Source organism: Anoplophora glabripennis, unplaced genomic scaffold (assembly GCF_000390285.2).
Source record: "Anoplophora glabripennis isolate ALB-LARVAE unplaced genomic scaffold, Agla_2.0 scaffold1271, whole genome shotgun sequence".
Lineage (NCBI taxonomy): Eukaryota > Metazoa > Arthropoda > Insecta > Coleoptera > Cerambycidae > Anoplophora > Anoplophora glabripennis.
The window spans coordinates 44,429-66,093 of record NW_019417450.1 but is presented as its reverse complement, the minus strand read 5'-3'; the positions used below and the strand labels follow the sequence as shown (position 1 = coordinate 66,093).

The window sequence follows — 21,665 nt, the reverse complement described above, 5'->3', positions numbered from 1 at the left end:
AGGTATATATCATTTTAAGAACATATGAAAGAAATGTGAATGATAGAATCCGCTGTCAGCACTAGAAGGACAGTCTCTTTTCAATTAATAAATAACTTGCTTTGTATAAAGTTTCATAATTGATCGCCTTCTCCAACTTTTTTGTGTTATCAACCTCATTTGATATCGAGTCTTCCACAAGGGTCTTGACTGTGTCATATCTTTATCCTGGNTTAAAAAATAATTTTTAAAATTAAATTTTATTGTTGAATGATAATTACAGTGTCAGATTCTAATGCAGACTGATTAAAATGGCTATTGCCGTCCACTTGTCCAAAATTGATGACACGGCATTCCTAGGCTGTCCAGCTCATGTTAGCAATGTCGATGCTCCCATTTCCTTAACTCTACAGGTAGTTGACCCTATATAACTTATACATATAATTATTATAATTATAATTTAATAATTTAATTTAATTTAATGTTTGACGGAAACACACGCTAAAGTTGACAATATTAATGCTAAATATATAAGAGATTATTCACTGATCAGTTAGTATTGCAGAAATTTTAAAGAAAAAGGCGGGATTGCAATTTTTGCAAAGAATAATCTTCCTGATACAATTAATATCGATTTAAAGCATTTCTGTGTTGAAAAACATTTTGAAATATGTGGGGCTAAATGTAAGGACAACAAAATAACAACTATTTTAACATGCTACAGATCCCCCAGTGGAGATATAAAAATATTTTTTGATAAGATTTATGATGTTCTCGAAATGCTATTTAATCCTTACATTAATATTATATTAAATGGTGACTTTAACTTAGACTCAACAGTGCGTTCTAGAAATTATGACGATTTTAACAAGTTATGTAATTTGTTGTCTAGTTTTAATATGAAACCTCTGGTAAGATGGCCAACCAGGGTTACTAATTGTACTGCAACAACTATTGACAATATATTTACCAACAGTTTAGACAATAGTTTTATTTGTGTAGAAAATAATATCTTTTCTGATCATAGAACTGTCTTACATGAGATTAACACGATATCAGTGAGAGCAAAAGAGTCTAAATCACAATACAAAAGAAGTTTTAATGACAATGCAATTAACGGATTTTATGATTTGCTCACTGGGGAGAATTGGCTTGATATTTATGAGATGCATGACATAAATAAAGCATTTGACTACTTTTTTAATATAGTTATATATTATTTTAATATAAGTTTTCCTTTTCGTAGGTGTTTCAATAATAATAACATTGCATCTGATAAAGGGTGGCTGAATGACGCCGTTAAAAGCTCCAGCATGAAACTTAAATATTTACATATTTAAAAAATGGCACATCCTGAGTTAACAGAAATGTAAGACTATAAAAAAACGACATAGCATATTTGTGCAGGAAGTAAAAAAACAATACTACCAAAATAAGATCATGAATTCAAACAATGTAATTAAAGCTGGAAATTGGAACACAATAAATTAGATTTCTGGTAAAATTAGACAACAAAAAAATATTAGTATAAAAAATGGCGTGGAAAAAATTGAAGATCCGGTAATTGTTGCTTCGATGTTCAGTGACTTTTTTAAGAATGCACCGTTAGAAATAATTAATAATATAACTACAACAGGTAGCATCCAGTTTCCTGCAATTTCCAGGTCAAATTTTCTGAAGTCTTTCTTTTTGGAGCCATTTACTTGTGAGGAACTGTTGGCTTTATTAAAGCGAAAAGTAAAAAACAAGCATTCGGCTGGACCTGATCAGATATTGATTAGGTCCAGCCATTCCATCCAGACATTATTTGTTATTTAAAAAATAATGGATTCAATTACCTTTAACTTATGTGATACATTTATCGTTCAAAACAGGCAAGTTTCCAGACTGCTTAAAAATTAGTAAAGTAGTACCAATTCATAAGAAAAACGATCAAGAAGATTTGCAAAATTATAGGCCGGTTACAGTACCATCCGGATTTGCAAAAATCTTTGAATATGCCTTTGCGGAACGTTTGGTGATTTTTCTTGATAAATACAATGTTTTGATAGATAATCAGCACGGGTTTCGACATAACAAATCAACTGGTACCGCAATTCATTCTTTTTATGTGAAACTTGTAGATTACATCGAGGAGGGAGAGTGCCCTGTGGGTATCTTTTGTGGATATTAGTACGGCATTCGACTGTGTGGATCAAAGTAAGTTATTAGATAAATTATATGCATATGGAATCCGGGGAGTGCCATTAAATTGGATAAAATCATTTTTAGAAAATAGATCGCAATATGTGAATTTGAAATATTTCCATGAAGGTTGTGCAGCAGAGGTCAATTCTAAGCGAAATGTGATAGATGTTGGCGTACCACAGGGGTCCATTTTGGGGCCTATATTGTTTTTAATATACACGAATGAATTGGGGCCACTGCATTGGGGTACTCATTTGGTTATGTATGCGGATGACCAATCTTTGCTTGTATCGGACAAATCTGATAGTCGGTTGCAGAGTAAATGCAACAATAGTTTGAATATTTTAAATGATTGGTGTTCCTCTCATAATCAGTACTTAAACACTGAAAAAACAAATTTTTTAAGATTTCGTAATTGGCAAAAACAGTGCTCCAATTTAGAACTCAATATCGGAACTAGTAAGGTTGCACAGAATCAAAGTGTCAAGTTCCTGGGAATAGTTTTTGATGAATTTTTGAGCTGGAAAACACATTGCAATCAGTTAGTAAATAAGTTGAACTCCATTAATTACTTAATTAAAAGTATCCGATATATTCTCACCACTGAGCAGCTTTTGAGTTTTTATTATTGTCAGGTCGAGTCCAGGTTGAGATACGGCATGTGTTTCTGGGGCAATTCCACTTTTTCCTCGGATGTCTTTATTATTCAAAAAAGAATTATGCGAAGTTTGTTAGGACTGGCGAATACAATTTCGTGCAGAAATTTTTTTTAATTTGGTGTCTTAACTTTAGTGTTTTTATTTTCGAATTGTGTATTTATGTATATGTTAATAGACAACGATTGGCTACCAATCATAACGTCCATAATAGGAATACTAGTCAGAATAAAGATTTTCATATACCATTTTGTAGGTACAATGTATTAATTAATTCACCCATATGTTTAGGTTTGAAGGTATATAATCATATACCTCANTCATCATCATCATCATCATCATCATCATCATCATCATCATCATCATCACAATCCATATTTTTTTGAATAACCAATAATATACTATATTAGTGTAACTGAAAACTGACTATGGAAAGTCGATAAATTATGATTAGACAATTTCTAAGCTGATTGCCATGTTGTCGGTTTAGACTTCTCAATGCTTCGAGAGTCATATCACTCTCTTCTTCAGAAGAGTTCGGGAACTGTTTCTTTTGAAGGTCAGAATGATGTTTCTCAAAATGTCAAGAAGCTTAAAACAACATGACAACCAATTGATACCAAAATTTTAACAAAATATAGGTACTCCATTATAAAGGTCACAAAAAATAGGTAATCTAAATATTTTATAACTGTTTAAAATCGATTAGTTTTCTGGATATAAAATTGCTGTAAAATTTAATTCTTTCGTAAAATTGTTGATTTAATTCGAACGTAACAATGGTTCCATGACTTATTCCAAGGTAGAGTATAGACCAGAATTAATAAGGTATTATAAAGAAATATTTTAGCAATGTTCTATACTTTTGTTATATATTTTGTAAAAATAAAATGTTTATCTACCAAAGATTTCAATGTTTCATTAATTGAATCAAAAAACGAAATTATTTGTACTTAATTAAAATAAAAATCAATATTTATTCATAACAAACAAGTAACAACGTAAATATATATTACAAATAAAAAGGAATTCTTCTTAAAAATAAGTAATACTTGTCAGTCTATCTTCTTTTTCTTCTTAAAATTTAATTTTGTTCGAGAAGTAATTGATTTCCATGTTTAAATATTTAGTAAAAGTAGTCAATTACCAATACAGATCAATCAGCATCGATTACTACACGTATCCTCTCTTTAAATTTTATATGATATCTGAATTTCGATCAGTTTTTTACTAACAGGAAAGAAACAGCAACTAATTGGAAATGATTTAATCAATTCAGTAATGATAATAACGATGTCACCAACAAGAATTAATTATATGAAAGATATGAATTTAATTATTTATGAACGTAATATAAATTACAAGAATATGTAGAAATAAATAAAGTATAATTTGTTGCTATTGTCAATATTATGCTTTGAACATATTCATCGTTGCTTTGTCGAGACCTCATCACATCTCAATAGAACTTTTCTTTTATTAGATTATACAGGACAGGATGCTCACTTTCTATACTCGACGGCCAAAATTATAGATAGTGATTCATCGCTAGCTCTTGGACTAGTAAGGGGGATGAAGCGTGCCGGGAACGAAAATCCATTGTCGTGTCTGCGTAAAAGGCAACAAGATATAGAAAATATTGAAAAAACATAATAAAACATAACATCTAATATTTTTTACGGGTTGCTATAACCGGCACTTTGATCAATTTTAATTATTACAGCATTTTAAAACGTCCCAGTTGTGTTTTTTAATTTATAAATTTATTATAGCTATGGAATTAGACCCCTCGTCTACGCTTTTGCTATGACGTTTCTCAGGTCGGGCAAATCAAGTCCGTTTACACCCACTAAAAAAGCATTTCCCTATTCCCTACCAAGTGCAAAAGACAGAGGTAAAATATAGATCGACGTTCAGTATAACTCAGTCTATACACGATTATAGATTCTACCGATGCGCATGGCGAGCGGCACAAAGATAAATAATATTGAACCGTATAGAAATATTTTATATTTTATACGCATTATGGTAATAGTGTTTTTATATTATGTATTAGTCACTCTTTATAATTTCGGCCGCCGAGTATAGTATAATTTCATCGTAACTTAATTGCTCTTGATTTACTTGCTGTTCTTGTTGTTGTAATTGTTGCTCTTGTTGTAGCTGCTGCACCTGTTGTTGCTGGTGTAGCGGATGCTCTTGCTGTTGATGCTGCTGCAAAATATATAAAGAAACAATGCATCATTCAATTATACAATATTTTCACTTATGAAATCTTTCTATTTAAAAATTTCTCTACCGTATTAAGAATCAAAGAAGCTGCTTCCAACTTCCGAATTATTCGACCTTTTGCCATAATATTAACCCACTATTCGGTCAAGTTGTAATATAGAACTGCTGGACATCATTAGATTGAAAATGCAGATCACAAACGTACTGTTTTATTTTAAATCTGTTGACAGTCATTCACTTCACATTACTATTACCATATTTAAATTATTTACGAAACTTTTTATTTACCATTATAAAAACAAATTGTAATAATTATTGACTTGACTTCTAGTTTTTAGGTTAGTATACCTCCCCGATATATCTACTAAACTCATTATAAAATAAAATTGGTTATTTGCTTACTTCACTCGTATTTATTATGCTACATTCACTTGGGACACATGGAACACTAGCGCCACCCCAACTTCTGCCATTTCTTGGACAAATTTTGTCAATTTTCCCGTATGAGTTCGTGCTCCTTGTCTAGTCTCCCTGGTCTTACGGCTGCACAAACTACCCGTCTGTCCCGGCTTAGACTAGGTTCGAAACAATAAAATAAATACACGTTTACGTATAGTTCTATTTACCACATGGCAAGTCACAAACGGCAGGTATACAAAATAAAAACTTACAGCTGTGTAGAAACTTTCCTTATCACCGACTTTTACCACGGCCTCACATTAACACTAGCTTATTGGTGTCATTTCTGCATCGCTTTCCTCTTGGTCGTCAGATCTAGTAAATGTTTAATTTTATGAAGCATCCCCATCATGCCTAAATCTATAAAACCAGTAACAAGATCATCTATGGTACAACGTTCTTCTAAATAATCATCACATAATTCTACCGCCTCCTCATACTCCTCAACTAATTTTTCACATTATTCTGGAGAAAAATAATTTCCTATTCCATATATGGCTTCGTGAGCTGTATCAAACTTGAAATTTGAGAAAGTTTCCACTTTATTCATATATGCCATCAACAGTTATTCTAAAAAGTTGTAGTGGTCTTGATTGATGACACAACTGATTACAATAACTAATTATCACTCTACATTTAAATAGCCAGAAATCAGTAATATAACGTTCACTAATTATTTTACGACAAACAAAACACTGTTTCATCTCCACCGAACCAATGTTCTGCATGAGGTAATAATAATGTTCCTAGCGAGATCCTTGCTTGTTTTATAGCGGCTATGAGCTCCCCTTCCATGTGCACATATTCTACCGAGCGATCCAGAATTATTGAAGCTGACGTTACACCTAAATGTTACCAAAGATATTATTTATTTCCATTTGATTAAAATTTTTTTCCGTGTTTTTAGGTTTTCGACCTTCACGGTCAGTCAATTCAGAGACGTCCATGCTTTTGTGTTCACTGATTGTGTTTTTATTTGAATTTATCCTTAATCTTCTAAATAATCGGTGTTTTTCAATACTAATCATCTGTTGTTAGTTTTGTGGTAATGAAGCAAATACTGATGGTTTCTTTATTATAAAGTATGTACTCGAACTGTTTTAGGAAAATGGTATTTTCGTTAGAAGGCGAAAAATTTATTGCAGATAAAAATGAATAGAATTATTCAATCCATTTATGTTTTCTGCAATTCCAGGGAGAGTTTCCAAATCATGAAGCCACAGATTATAACATTTTTGCTTAGCATATTCGACGTTTGGTGACACGATTCAGAAATACTGGCATTGTTTGTAAAGGGAAGTTACCTGGAAGAAGGCCAGTTTTAACTGAAGGTAAACTGGAGGATGTTAGAGAGCGTTTAGCAGCAAACCCCACTAAACTTTACGACAATCTCAAGAGGGTAAATATTTATAAAATGTTCAGTATTTCAGTATTTAAAAATATTAATTATAGAAATGTCATATGGTTCAGTACACAGAGTTGTAAGAAAAATGCATTTACATCCATATAAGGTGCAAAAATTATTATAGGTATACAGAACGAAGGTAAACATTTTGAACATTCATTATAAATATATTGTGATTAAATATATTAAACGTTTTTATTCTTCATTTCAATGTTTAAATGGTTCTTAGAAATTATAACAAATTAATTATAAAAATTATTATTACTGGTAGAGACAGAATTTTGGTCGAAATTAAAAATACGAGTACATACTCTGTCGTGAACTATGATCATTTGGACTGCTTTCATCGACATGGGTCCGAAGAGGAGACATCGAAAGTTCGAATCGAGCCCCACGTTGGGCGCCATGTCGTGAACTATGATCGGTTGTGCTTAATAATTGTGAATTTTGGTGTAATTCGGGGACCTGAGCTCACGGCGAAGACATCGAAACAGAGCTTCGAGCTCTACTTTGGGCACCAGGTCGTGCTAGATTCTCAAATGACTGTGGCCTGTGGTGGATATGACCTACAGACGTGATGTCTAGAACACGAGCTCGTGGGGGAGATCTCGACGACGATGTTCGAGCCCCACGTTGAGCGCCGTGTCGGGTTAGACTTTCTAGATATTGACCAGTTAGGCGGTGATCGAATGCTCGGGGGAAATCATGAGAGTGGACGGGTGATGTACCAGAATAGCTTAGGTGAAAAGAGCCGGCCACGTCACCTACAACATGGTCGGCTAAGGGGTTTTCACATGGTATGGCACCCGAACGAGATGCATATTGCTCCCGCTGAGTACCATTTCGTAAAAATGCTGATTGTACTGGATCGTCCGTGCCAACGGCTCCACGTTCCGAGACACCCGAAATCGGAGGTAGGCCGATATCGGGGCCGGACCGCGAACGGTGGTAGGGCTCATGGGATTCCCTGGACCCTACCAATTGGTACGTAGGTATAACCTCATCCCGAGTATCTGTGGGTGACCCACTTCGTGGCAACTCGTGAGTGCTACTCACCTCCATGGGTACGTCGTGAGGGGTGGTTGAAGTGGTATCAGTAACTCGCGTAGCAGCGGACTTCCGCGAGCTACCACCTTCGGCCCCTCAGAGTCTCCACGCAGCATCGAGATAGCGTTCGAGAATAAGCCCATTTCCTCTTTCACCCGGAGTGTCGGGAGATCTTTCGCCGGCAAACAGGCGTGAGGGCAGTCCGTGTAACCGCTGGTCTCTCCGGATGGGGACGAGGTCTCGTCCAGCTCAGTCTTGATCATAGAATCACGATCTGATTTGTTAGTTGTACCTTCGAGGGCACCAATCCTCGTAGTATTGGATATCGCGTCGCAGGGCTACATCTCACCCCGTACGACAATGTCAGAGCAAGCTCCTTTGTTCTGAAAGTCTGGTACAAACACTGATTCTACTGAAAGGTGGGTCTCTCGAGGGAGCCCTGAGAAGCAAGGACAACTTCTTTAAATTTCGAGTACGCCGCCACAATAACGTGCGTATTATAGCTTTGGACTCGTAAGTCGCAAAGATAATGTCTCGTAGGAGTTTGACAGGGAAGGTTGCCTCGACCTAGGCACCGTCTAAAGATTTGACGAGGAAAGTTGCCTCGGATTTGCAGAACTCGATGGAGTCTGAATGATAGGTCTCGTTAGAGCCTATGTGTACCGCTGTTCCGAGGTACGGGTCTCTCGATGGAGCCGGCACAGTCAGAGACAGGGTCTTCGTCGGAGGTGGTCAGCCCCGGACTGTATCGCAGGTCTCAAAAGGAGCCTGGTGTTTTACCGCTGTACGATGCAAGAGGCTATCGGCTACCTCGGGCGGTATGTCTCGTGAAGCGAGTAATGATTTTCAGACACTATATATATATATATATATANATATATATATATATATATATATATATATATATATATATATATATATATATATATATATATATATATATATATATATATATATATATATATATATATATATATATATATATATATATATATATATATATATATATATATATATATATATATATATATATATATATATATATATATATATATATATATATATATATATATATATATATATATATATATATATATATATATATATATATATATATATATATATATATATATATATATATATATATATATATATATATATATATATATATATATATATATATATATATATATATATATATATATATATATATATATATATATATATATATATATATATATATATATATATATATATATATATATATATATATATATATATATATATATATATATATATATATATATATATATATATATATATATATATATATATATATATATATATATATATATATATATATATATATATATATATATATATATATATATATATATATATATATATATATATATATATATATATATATATATATATATATATATATATATATATATATATATATATATATATATATATATATATATATATATATATATATATATATATATATATATATATATATATATATATATATATATATATATATATATATATATATATATATATATATATATATATATATATATATATATATATATATATATATATATATATATATATATATATATATATATATATATATATATATATATATATATATATATATATATATATATATATATATATATATATATATATATATATATATATATATATATATATATATATATATATATATATATATATATATATATATATATATATATATATATATATATATATATATATATATATATATATATATATATATATATATATATATATATATATATATATATATATATATATATATATATATATATATATATATATATATATATATATATATATATATATATATATATATATATATATATATATATATATATATATATATATATATATATATATATATATATATATATATATATATATATATATATATATATATATATATATATATATATATATATATATATATATATATATATATATATATATATATATATATATATATATATATATATATATATATATATATATATATATATATATATATATATATATATATATATATATATATATATATATATATATATATATATATATATATATATATATATATATATATATATATATATATATATATATATATATATATATATATATATATATATATATATATATATATATATATATATATATATATATATATATATATATATATATATATATATATATATATATATATATATATATATATATATATATATATATATATATATATATATATATATATATATATATATATATATATATATATATATATATATATATATATATATATATATATATATATATATATATATATATATATATATATATATATATATATATATATATATATATATATATATATATATATATATATATATATATATATATATATATATATATATATATATATATATATATATATATATATATATATATATATATATATATATATATATATATATATATATATATATATATATATATATATATATATATATATATATATATATATATATATATATATATATATATATATATATATATATATATATATATATATATATATATATATATATATATATATATATATATATATATATATATATATATATATATATATATATATATATATATATATATATATATATATATATATATATATATATATATATATATATATATATATATATATATATATATATATATATATATATATATATATATATATATATATATATATATATATATATATATATATATATATATATATATATATATATATATATATATATATATATATATATATATATATATATATATATATATATATATATATATATATATATATATATATATATATATATATATATATATATATATATATATATATATATATATATATATATATATATATATATATACTTACCTCGTAAGGTACTTCGTCGAAGGTAGGCAGCCTTGACGGGATCTCGAGAAGCGAGCCTGTAAGCTGTGAGCTCCAAAAGTTCTTGAGTTTGGTGTCAGGATTTTGTACAACAAACCGTGGAAGGTGTCGGATCTCGTTCCCCTCTGGCCTCTACGGATAGTTGATTGGGGATTTCCGAGTTTTTTCCCATTTTGAAAAAACTCTACCCTCGGTCTCGGCTTAGGCTACCGATCATCGCATCCAACCGACAGAGCTGTGGGACCTTCGGAAGACGGTCCTTTCGGCCCAGACGGGAAAATTGGAAAGTGTGGTGAAATTTTTCCCGTCTTCGTAAAAGGGATTATGGAGGTCTTTGTACTGGATGGATCTGGTTCAGAAGTGGATTGGTGATGCACGGCACGAAGTACTACCGTGTTTGGAGGGTTCGGCCGAGATCGCGCGGACACTTCCAGCGGCAGTTAGGAAAACGTGGAATCCTATTATGGCTTAGATAGCCGTTAGCAGTCGCACGATTCGGCTCGAATTTGAACATGATAACCACATAGGGATACTCTAGTGTGGTTTTGAGGTTCGGCCGAGATCGAATGAGCGGAACGGCTAAACACGTGGAAAACGTAAAATCCACGTTTACCCGTATAACGGCGTTATTGCTCATCCGATTCGGACGAAATTCTAGGGAAATGATGGCAGCGACTTGAGGAGTGCTGCATTAAACACCGATCGCTCAATAAGTTTTGGAGCTATTGACAATAGCATCCTTGGACCAATTGGAAAGATGAGTAAAAAAGTAGATGGCTGTTTCCAAATATCGCCCTGAAGCGTGCCGGGGTTTGTCTGCAGGTTGCTAGGGTCGCTGCAGTGAATACTGAGCGCAGGGATGGCAGACCCAGACGAGATCGGCCGCGATGTGGGTGACATTGGAAACATCGGTGAAATTAGTCATAGGGCGACGTCCGCGTTGGGATGCGGAGTCGCGGAAATCGCTCTCGGACGGTATCGAGTTCGATGATGGAAAATGTATCGTGGAGACTTTTTTGATTTGCCCGGCCGACGGCGATTAAATCTGGAACCGTGGCGGCTTTTCGGATTATATGGAAAGGTAGGTGAATTTGACTTTCCAATATAACGGTCTCAGGCATATCCGTAGGTACAAAACGATGTCTAGGAATATACTGAGGGTTCTGAAATCCTGAAGCTCGCTTGAAGGGTGGAATACGACAATTCACTTTTTTTAACTTCAAACTAATAAAGCAATTATTTTAAATTTTCATTTAAGTAACAACACGTTCTTTTTAGGTTAGAATTTAAGAAATTTTAAATCGATATTTTATTCATATTTCTAAATGAAGAAAGTACAAGTAAATTCATTTAAAAATTTTACTTTGAAGTTCGCATAAAAAAAACAAGATAGATAAATTCGATTCTTACGTTAGTTTTGAGGTTAATAATAATAATATCTAAATCATTTTCATTTAATCCATTCCTTTAACGAATTACTAAACCCCTCAAATGAATTAATGCCAACATTCTGCTTTTTGTGTTGTATTTTTGTGATTAAAATGAGTCTGTGACCCTATTGCCACTGCATTTAACCCGCCACTGAATCAAGTAAATCACTGTCAGTGTTGCTAACTACGAAGAGTGAAAATAATAGGAGCGGCACATAAAATATTTGTAAGTAGCGGCGCCATCAATCATTCTGGTATTTTTAGGTGTGCATTATATTAATAGATATGATGTAATGTTCTATTGTTAGAAATGATGTCATGCCAGATATGCAGGTCATTGACGCCGATGATCTGAACACTGAACTGCACACAACAAACTTTATTGCGCTCCCATATATACACTACTGAAGATGACACTGAAAATGGCTATGATGATGACGATGAAAATGACGATGAATTTTCTAACCAGATACCTTTTTGCAAGTTTATACTGGATGTTCTACAAAATGATCCACTTCAAATTACGGACAGAGCGAAACATCTCTTAATCTTTTTACCTTTTCTGCCTTATGTCTTTAGATGAAAAATGTTATGTTCACTAACCAAATTGATGATGATGATGTTTATGATGGTGATGTAGATGATGGTGTATTTTGTAAGTTAGTGACTGCGAATCCGAGTCCGCGTTTCGATTCACGGGCGGAGCGGACTTTGGCAAACGTTATTATCAAACTTTTATATAATGGGTGTTTAAAAACTAAAGTACAGGGTGTCTCAAAAAATGTTATAATTATTCACCGGCGAGGAGAGCACTGCGCAACGCTGCTCGAGTGCCGCAGGCACGAGCGTCAGCGGACTTGCTTAACTTTCTAGTTAATATATATTAAACGCTATAGGTAACAGTCGCTCCCACACTGGGCCGCGAAAAGATGCGACTTGACATATCAAAGGCTTTCCTCGAGAGCCGCGAAGTTGTGAACCGCCACCGGTCCTTACTTTAATCAAACATCGTATTCTGAAGGCGATCTCTTCGCGTCTTCTAAGTGAAATTTATACTTTAAAACGAGTCGCCAAAAATCGACCGCTTTTTTTCGGTGCGAGAGATACCCGAGGTACATCCGATATTAGACTGAGATGGAGATAAACGTCAGTGAAGACGTCAAATTAAATTTCGTCTTTTGAAGTGTTTTCCCAGCCGATCGGGACACGGCGAATCATCAATTTGCCGTTAGGCACAGATTCTTGTCTTTTAGAGACGATATTTTGGCGAACAAACTTGATTTGAACATTTTAAATTTTCTGTTTATATCTGCCGAGACCCAATGTTTCAAATAGCGCGTACAGGCTCCATACACCGATAGGTCGCCGTAGCTCATTTCGTAAAGTCGCTACTGCGAAGCCGAAGATTTGGGGTTCGAATTGCGGGCGGCTCGGACTTTTCATTTTTTGGAAAATCATTTACCAACCCACGGGCAAGCTCGGTCCGAGTCTAGTGCCGCAGGCACGAACGAAAATTTAAGTTGGCGAATGCTTTGATAGTAATTATTTTAAAACATAAATTAGTTCTGTTTACCAACATTAGTTAATATTTAATAAATCATGTTTTTTTTCATATACATTGATATTAAATATGATTCTACTAAATTATTTTCCATTGTCATGATAGTGCATTGATATAACTTAGGCTAATGCCTGGTAGCCCGGGTTAGCAAGACTTAAAGTGTAGTTTAAAAAACTATTTATTACTCAACCATTTATTTGATGGTGGTGGTGTTGCCTTAAGTGTGAGCAAAGGCACTGCCAATATAGCCATATGTTCTCTTAAGTACCTACTGCCTATACATTGTTGTTTTATACTACCAGAATCGTTTTCCCTGCATTATTTGTAATGTAACAGTGAATGCATACATGAGATGGATATATTAACAGTACTTAACAGAAACAAAAATTTATGAAAATACTTACAACATATGAAACTGCTCCTCTAATAATATTAACTCGATTCTTTAAATCTGATAAGCCACCAATAAGTTCATTGCTCATAAATGTCTTGGACTTTGGAAACTTATGATAAATATTCAAATATGCCAAACGTATAAAAATATATCCAGCACAAAAAGAATCCCAGCCAGCTTCATGAAATTTTCCATAATTATTGTCTTGTGTTATTATTATAGCTGGAGCATTTAAGGCTAAATGTCTTCCTGTTCCATTTTTGAAGTATTCAAACAATGTTTCCAGACTAGAATCAGCCCAACATTTCTCCTCGGGAATTATATTTTTCAGCTGATAAGAAATTGATTTTGTATCAAATACTGAGGGAAATAGCAGTGTTGCTAATTTTTTAAATTCAGAATATTTACGGGGTAGTGGAGTTTCAAAACTACTTATCAGTAAAAGTATATCCTGGAGCAAGTTGTGACCAATAAGAGGCTTCTTAATAGAAGTTATAAGCCTAAATATTCTTGTAAAACCCAAAAGGTTATTTATTAATTCTTCCTCTAAATTAATAGTTTTTTCTAATATTTTATATTCATGTTCTGATACAAGTTTTACGATAAATTCATTATTTTCTACAGACGTCCACAGATACTTGAAGCACCTTCTAATATATTTTTGAATGAAATATAACATCTCATAGTTATATTTACATTTGTTATATATTTCTGGAAGGGAAAGATGATCATCTATATTAGCTTCTTGATACCAAATTTTAATCACGTCATATAACTTCTTATATACTACATCTAATTCAACTCTGCAACAAGCCTGATTTTCAGTAACTGTTTCATTTCTAAGTATTTCCCTTAATTGAGTCTCTTGCTGTCTATTGATGAATGGAATTCCCAGGTATACAAGCTATAAATTGATTTTGACTTAGAATTCTATAAACTTCTTTAATTTAGTATTATGTCACAGTTCTAAAAAAAAAGAGATGTAACTAAACACTTTATGTCAAAATAATTCCTCTGACAGCATATTTATTTCTAACTGGAATGTCGTATACAGCGTGAGTCATAATTAGGTGTAAAAAATGTAACCAAAACGTCTCGCAAAATCAAAATAAATGGTTAAATGAACCTTTGTTCCAAAATGCCTCCTTACTAAGATACAGGGTGTTGAAGTTCATTAAAAAATAGAATTTTCTTAATTTTTCGAGAACGATTTAACAGATTATTTTGAAATTTGGCGTAATAAATGTCAATCAGTGGTTACTCTCCTGTGAGGAAGCATAAATACCAAAAGTCAGTGATGTGCAATCACCACAAGGGAGAACTTTAAAAAAATGTTGCATCATCAGTGACTAATATTGGATATAATATGTTTCTTAGATTTAGCTTTCATTTTCCTACAAAAAGGCATCCTTACATATTTTTAGTAAAATGCTCCATTAAAAAAAAATTATAGAAACAATTAAAACGAATAATAGGTACTTCTCTACAGAAATGATGTCTTAAAACAATATACGCTGATACACCGTTTGTATTAAATTGCAGCCGCTAAATATCCGACGAAAGATTGTTTTTTTCTATGTTAATAACGTATGCATTGAATTTTGTATTTATTGGAGACCTGAGTACTAATATCCTATAAATAGTTTGTCTACGTCACTAATCGGCTATAAAAGCCGAGCTCCACACATGAAGAGAGTAGTGTTGATCGACAATTCCCTCTTCCCTCTCTTTATATCTACCCTTTCCTACCAAGTTTCCTTGCTCCTTATTTTCTGTCTGGGAACAGAACGTCGGCAATTTCCCGCCTGTTTTCAGAGCTATCCTTATCCCCCCGTCTGGAAACAGAGCGTCGGCAAATTCCCGCCTATTCCTAGACCTTCCGTGACTGTTTCCGTCCAGGAATAGAGTGTCGGCAATTTCCCGCCTGGTCTTGGAACTCTTTTCCTAAAACTCCGAAGTTCCTCTCTCGCCCGCTTTTACTGAATAGCCGTCAACCTGAGTTAAAAGCCGAATCGGGAAAATATTAATTTTTCGACATTTTCCGAATATTAGTACCGACCGTCACCGATTTGTCAGTGGTGAATTTTTGTAAATAAATAAGAGTACCTATTGCAAAAAGTAGTTTTCTTTTCAAGACCCCTGATTTACACTTTTCTTCATCGTTACCCGGACGGTGGCTTTTTGTGTGACATTCAAGTTCACACGTTCCCAATAAATGTTCAAAATGATGACCATGGAGACTACACAAGGAGCCCGAACTCCATGTAAACAAAAATCTTACCAAAATAAGAGAGCGCTAGTGTTCCATATGTAGCGTTTAGAGAGGGGAGATAAAAAAGCAGCAGTTTGAATTATAAATCAATCATGTCATTTTTGTGATGTGTTACAAATTTTAAAATAAATGAATTAATTACTTTGAATTATACAGGGTGTCCGGAAATGATGAGCAAAAAATTCAGGGGATAATTCTAGACCGAAAATAAATCCTACCTCTTTCTATAACATTTTTTCCAAAACTGATTATTAATGGAGTTACAGGGTGTTAAAGTTAAATTTTATTTGCAGTTTTTTTGCAATACCTTTTGCCACACTCATAATATTTTGACGAAATTTCGTATATGGGGGGTTTTCGGGATGAGGATCATAAATTTGCCCACCGTTTTTTCGCATTTTGTAGAGGACGCCACATACGAGCCATTATTTTGATTTGAATGGTTCCAACTTTTTTGTGCTACACTTTATGCGACTTTTGACTGAATATTTTTGATCTCCTAACCTTTTGACATAAAAAAGGGAACCTTTATTTGTTTCGATAAATCTAACCGTTTTCGAGAAAAACGCTAAAATAACATTACTTGCATGTGATGAATACGAAATCATTTTAATTTATTTTCTACATTAAACATAGCAGGCTTTGGAAACAAGCGCTTAGTTGCCTTGGAAACAAGTTTGTGGAGAATTGGTTTTGACAGATAGTAATTCTGTAGTAATTGTTATCATAAAAATAATAATAAAAATTAACAACAATTACTCTAACGTGGAGTTGCGAGACAAACATTATTAATACGGTTTAGCTGCTGGGAATGCTCTTGCAGCACGACGTTTGTATCGCGAAGCATTTCCAAATAGAAATCTACCCCAATTGCGAATGTTCAGTACTATTCATCGAAGACTGGGAGAATTTGGATCGTTCAAAACTAGAATTTTTTATGTAGGTCGACAACGGAATACTAGAACAGCAGAAGCAGAAGCTCATATTTTGAATTCGATAGAGAATAATCCCAATGTAAGTATAAGAAAAATTGCTATTCAGGAGGGCATTCCAAAGAAACATGAAACAATACGCGAACAAAACCTTCATCCGTACCACTACCAAAAGGTGCAAGCCTTATCTTCCGTAGATCCTGCTGCTCGTGTGAATTTCTGCAATACAATTAGAATACTTCATAATGGTGATCAAAATTTTGTTCGTAATATCCTTTTCACGGACGAAGCTGGATTTGGCCATGATGGCTTAATAAACCTCCACAATGAGCATTTTTGGTCTGATGAGAATTCTAATTTATCAATACAGCGTGGTTATCAAAATAAGTTTTCCGTCAACGTGTGGGACGGTATTGTAGGGGACTACTTAATTGGGCCACATTTCTTTCCACAAAGACTCAATGGAAAAGTTTACTTCGATTTTTTATGAAATCACTTACCAATTCTATTGAAAGATGTACCACTCGGATTAAGAAATGCAATGTAGCTGCTTCAAGATGGCGCGCCACCGCATTTTAGTTTAGCGGCCAGAGAATTCTTAAATGAAACTTTTCCTGAAAGGTGGATAGGACGCGATGGTTTTGTACAGTGGGCCCCTAGATTCCCTGACTTAAACCCAATCGATTTCTTTTTTTGGGGCTATCTGAAGACGCTTGTATACAGGACACCTGTGAATAGCGTCGATGAACTGAGAGAAAGAATTGTTGCTAATTGTGAGGTAATTAAGCAAAAGGAAGAAATATTCCATAGAGTTCGTCGGAATTTTTTTAAGAATAATTAATTTATGCATTGAAGAGGAAGGACGTCACTTTGAACCTTTGATTTGAATGTTTAATTTGTATTTGTATTGTTCTAGTAACTTATGTATTTTAACCTTATGATTTTGTTAGTAAACCATTCTTTATTTGTTGAGGACGTTATTTTTTTATTATTTATCGTTAACCACCATCAGCGTAACAACAAATTTTCACAAAAATTACTATCTGTCAAAACTAATTCTCCACAAACTTGTTTCCAAGGCAACTAAACGCTTGTTTCCGAAGCATGCTATGTTTAATGTAGAAAATAAATTAAAATGATTTCGTATTCATCACATGCAAGTAATGTTATTTTAGCGTTTTTCTCGAAAACGGTTAGATTTATCGAAACAAATAAAGTATACATTTTTTGTGTCAAAAGGTTAGGAGAACAAAAATATTCAGTCAAAAGTCGCATAAAGTGTAGCACAAAAAAGTTGGAACGGTTCAAATCAAAATAAAGGCTCGTATGTGGCGCCCTCTACAAAATGCGAAAAAACGGTGGGCAAATTTATAATCCTCATCCCGAAAAAACCCCATATGTGCGAGTGTGGCAAAAGGTATTGCAAAAAAACTGCAAATAAAATTTAACTTTAACACCCTGTAACTCCCCTGAATTTTTTGCTCATCATTTCCGGACACCCTGTATAAATAATGAAAATATGTCATTCCGAACTGTAATTAAACTAAATAGATAATAAAAAATATTAGCTTTATGAGAAGAATTTGGTGTTTGTAGAAATAAACAAACTACATACAAGCTTTTCGAGCATTTCGAAATTCACTCATCTTTCCAATCTGGCTGGAAACTACGACAAAACACGTCTCTGCGACAACCAAGCACGAGATAAGTCATGTCAGACCTAAATTAGGAGCTCCCTATGCTCTACCTTGCATTCTGGCACGCGCAAGATAAAAAGTTGGATTTTACGCATCTTTCCACTTTCCAAGCCGCTGTCAGCAATGAATCATTCCCGGCGACCTACGACGTTCTGGATAGGCTCGTTAGGACCGCCGCAACCCAATTCGATAGACACCAAGTCGAAAAGGGACATTTTCCAATGGATCGGCCGCCAGAGCCGATAAGTGAAAATTTCACATGCTTTCCATATTTTCGAGACGCCACCACTCGCTAATGGTTCCCGGCGACCCTCGACCTTATGGGCGGGCTCATTCGAACCGCCTCCACTCAATTCGACAGAATCAGCTTCCAAAGGGGCAGAATTTCCACTGGATCCGCCGCCAGGGGCCGACAAAGCCATAAAATCGCCGACCTTCCGAATTGCCGTCCCGCAGCCGCTCCAGAGATGACCAAGAAGCCCGAAGCTGCCCGTCGACACGCCTAACAGGCGACCACTAATGACAAAACCTATTTTTTAGATCCCAAGCATGCACACCCCGAGCCACCACTAAGCGCGACCCAGAGCCGACGAGGACAAAATTTTTGCCACCCTTTCTGCGGAGCCATGCCAGTTCCTCCACCAAAAGAAAGGGAGATTGGTCGTCAAATCCAAACTTGACTGAACGTCGACTCTGGGCATTTGCAGTCTTACAGGTGGGACTGGACGTGTGTGCGCACGTCAAGCATTTTGAACTCGCAAAGCTGCGAAGCTTCTATCCATGTAGTATTGTAACAAACCGTTCTTACTCCGCTGTATCTCCACGCACATGTAGTACTAGCAAATCGATAAATTTATAAATCCATACTCATATATACATTTTATTCCTTCGAGTTTCTCTTTCCTCGCCAAACAAAGATTATTAAGCATTGGTGCGACGCGAGACGGTGTCAATACCTTCGTCCCCAATAGCCATACATATACATATAAATATAAATACATACACGAGTACTCTCTTAAGAGGCCGTGCCATAGCTAACCTTTGGGTCAAGGTTCAGCAATATTCATATAAACAATTAGTGTTAAGAACTATAAGAGTCCTAGAACTCCTCAATATAAACATTTAAGGCTTTGCATTGCCTTCAAATTCTATTTTCAAATTGGAAAGACCTAGTGCTTATCCTTAAATTCAGTGATATACAGAGTTTTCGAGCTCTAGTAAATTCAGTGCTATACATAGACACATAAGTCTATTAAAGCGTCAGTTGAAACCCGGAACTTTTCAACTATCACACCATGTCTTGAACGGAGAATAAATTAGTTCGTACGTCGTCTTCACCCAGCCCTTCTTCAGATTCTTCGGATCAGGAGGTAGAACGGACGCCGCCGTACGTTGGTTCGATCGCCGCATTCTCGGTGGAAAGAGCAGCTACGGGGTGGTCAGGACAACTCGACAAACCCGTTTCTACTAACTCCCTCCAGGTCTTGAAGGAGGCGACTGAGAGGTCTCAGCAGGCGTCCCAACGGCTTTTGCGGCGTGACGCGGCTACGCCCTATGCGTTACGACCCGAAGTGCGTACGGAAACACCCTCCGCCACGCCGACCAATCAGGCAAGAGGAGCGATAACGCAATAACAATAACACTATTACATTTCTCTAGTTTCGTTATCAAAGCAGAAATGAATTAGAAAAGTACTGAATATTAGTTTTCGCTACATTTTCTGTTTAATTAAATAATCTGTTCTCAAAAGTATTGACACTTGACTATTCCTATTTGTATAAGGGTTTACTTTAAAAAATTTTTAAATAATATATAGAGGATATAAGTGAGAAGTCGTTTGCATACGATAGATGGCACTGTAATCAATTCACAAAGTATAAAGTGTTGCCTACTCATTAGGAGCTAAGTATTAGTAAGCTTCCAAAACGATACGTGGCGCTGTTTCGCGGTTTAGTGGCAATATTAGGGAGATTTAATTCTACGTTAGTACTATATTTTATGGTACTATGGTCAAGTGTCAGTTTTATGTCACAAAATGGCCCCTATCGGTTGAATTGAAAATTTATAACTTTCGTGTACTTACCAATTTGTGTAAAAGGAGCTAAAACGGGGGACGATTTCTATCGTTTCCGATGTGTCTGTGAACCTTTCATTAGAGTTTTTTTCCCCAAAAAGAAAATTACGTTTAGCAGGCCTTTCGATGGTGTCCCACATATGGTTTCATATTTGAATCTGTCGCCAGATTGAAAACATTATTTTAATGTACTGACAAGTAAACAAAATGCATTCTTTAACATAGTGATTCCTTACAAAAAGTAACCTCTGCCGGGGTAGTATTAGACATTACGTTCCGGGGCAAATCTGCGATATT

At 33.2% G+C, this 21,665-nt stretch overlaps 1 protein-coding gene across 1 annotated transcript in view; it reads right to left on the bottom strand.

Annotated features, from left to right (window-relative positions):
* Window positions 1-256: 256 nt before the first annotated feature.
* Window positions 257-21,665, bottom strand: part of LOC108913507 — a 32,103-nt gene continuing 10,694 nt past the window's right edge. Inside the window, exons 2-5 of the mRNA XM_018719060.2 lie at window positions 19,441-19,810; window positions 16,143-16,337; window positions 14,404-15,297; window positions 257-410 (exon numbers count right to left, since the gene is read on the bottom strand). Coding sequence (XP_018574576.2) covers window positions 387-410; window positions 14,404-15,297; window positions 16,143-16,337; window positions 19,441-19,810 — 1,483 coding nt within the window. The 3' untranslated portion in view covers window positions 257-386. The remainder of the gene's footprint in view (window positions 411-14,403; window positions 15,298-16,142; window positions 16,338-19,440; window positions 19,811-21,665) is intronic.